We start from the raw sequence: 1,423 nt of genomic DNA on the forward strand, positions 1-1,423 counted from the left end.
CCAATATATTCTAATAATAGAAAACTCCAACATTGCACTGGAAATAAACTTGTTCAAAACATATGTAAACTGGAAGCAAACTACAAGGTTAACTGCGACACAAGCAAATCTAAATTTAGAACAAGCAAACGGTAGTCTTGAGAGAAAGCAAATCTAACGAGAAATCTAGAATGGCATGAGCAATCTTCTAGATACTTTTCTTGGCCGGGACCACCTGCTTCAGTAGTCGTAGTCGCCCCAGGACCTTGCACGCTTCTTGGACTGCTCCTTCTCGAGTTTTGCCCGACGGAGCCCTTCCTGGATGGTGGTGAGGCGGCTCCATATCTCGTACGCAGTGTAAGCATCTTTTGCTGCATACTCAATGTGCCTCATGGACAGGGGCATGCGCGCCCAGCGCTGGTGCTCTGTGTTGGTGATCTTCTTCTTCATGTCCTTGTAGTAGTCGTGGACAAGGATGCCTAAGACATCGCCAAGGGAGTCCAGAGGCTTGGTAGCTGTAGGCACCCTCCATTCTTTCTGGATGTCGACGAAGTGGGCGATCTCCAGTCCGACGCGGCCGAGAATCTCTATGTCACCATTGATGTAGAAGCCAGCAAACGTGTACCTGGGGTCGGCGAGGAAGTTGTCGAACCTGGTGCAGTTCTTGTCGGCGGCGCTCAGTTGAAAGAGCAGCACTAGATGATCCTTCCCGACGAAGAGCTGGACGAGGGCTGGTTTCTGATCTTCGCCAACATCGTTGGTGTACTCCACATCAACTCCGACGATCTTGTGGCACTCGAATTTGAGGTGTCGCTCATACTGCTCGATGATGGTGGCCGCCTTGTGCAACTCGTTGGTGTGGATCACTTGCAACTTGGTGTTGTCGTGGTCCTGCACCTCGAATTCCTTGGTGAATCCCATGGCCTGGAGCAGTTCATCCTCCTACAACCTGGTATTTCGTGGGGAACAGTGAGTGGGAGCGCAATGGCGATTTCTGTTGTTTGTGGAAGACAAGTCCGCAGTAGAAGTCTAAATTTAAGGGCGGGGAAGCGGCAAAGGAGTGCCCGATCTCACTGTCGATGCGGCTGTGCACATCGTGGGTTCTGGATCGTGGTTTCATCTCCCTGACAGTGCGGTTGTGCACATCCTGGGTTTTTGATCGTGATTTTTCTTTGAAATTCAATTAGTCCCACACTTCCCGCAGGAATTGAAGAGTACGCAAGCACATTCATTTAATGGGAAAGCTTTCCTTGGCTAGGCCGCTATGAAGAAAGATGCCAATTCCCAAAAGCAGTAACAACAATGATACATTCAGTTTGCTGTCAAATGTTAACTTTTTGCACTCTCGTTGTATAAGTGATGTGCTTTATCAGAGGCACTGTTGCATGGCTGTGTTGCAACTGACGCTACGAGATGGGTAGAAAGAACGAGAAGCAACGAGGGG

At 49.3% G+C, this 1,423-nt stretch overlaps 1 protein-coding gene across 1 annotated transcript; it reads right to left on the bottom strand.

Moving 5' to 3' along the window:
- Positions 1–219: 219 nt before the first annotated feature.
- LOC119321743 lies at positions 220–900 on the bottom strand. Its single transcript, XM_037595297.1, has one exon. It carries the CDS (start codon positions 898–900, stop codon positions 220–222), a length of 681 nt encoding a protein of 226 aa, XP_037451194.1.
- Positions 901–1,423: the final 523 nt, after the last annotated feature.

The sequence above is a fragment of the Triticum dicoccoides genome, chromosome 6B (assembly GCF_002162155.2).
Source record: "Triticum dicoccoides isolate Atlit2015 ecotype Zavitan chromosome 6B, WEW_v2.0, whole genome shotgun sequence".
In the NCBI taxonomy this organism is placed as follows: Eukaryota; Viridiplantae; Streptophyta; class Magnoliopsida; order Poales; family Poaceae; genus Triticum; species Triticum dicoccoides.

Coding starts and splice junctions, on each gene's coding strand:
- LOC119321743 (XM_037595297.1), bottom strand. CDS start 900: ATGGGATTCACCAAGGAATTCGAGGTGCAGGACCACGACAACACCAAG.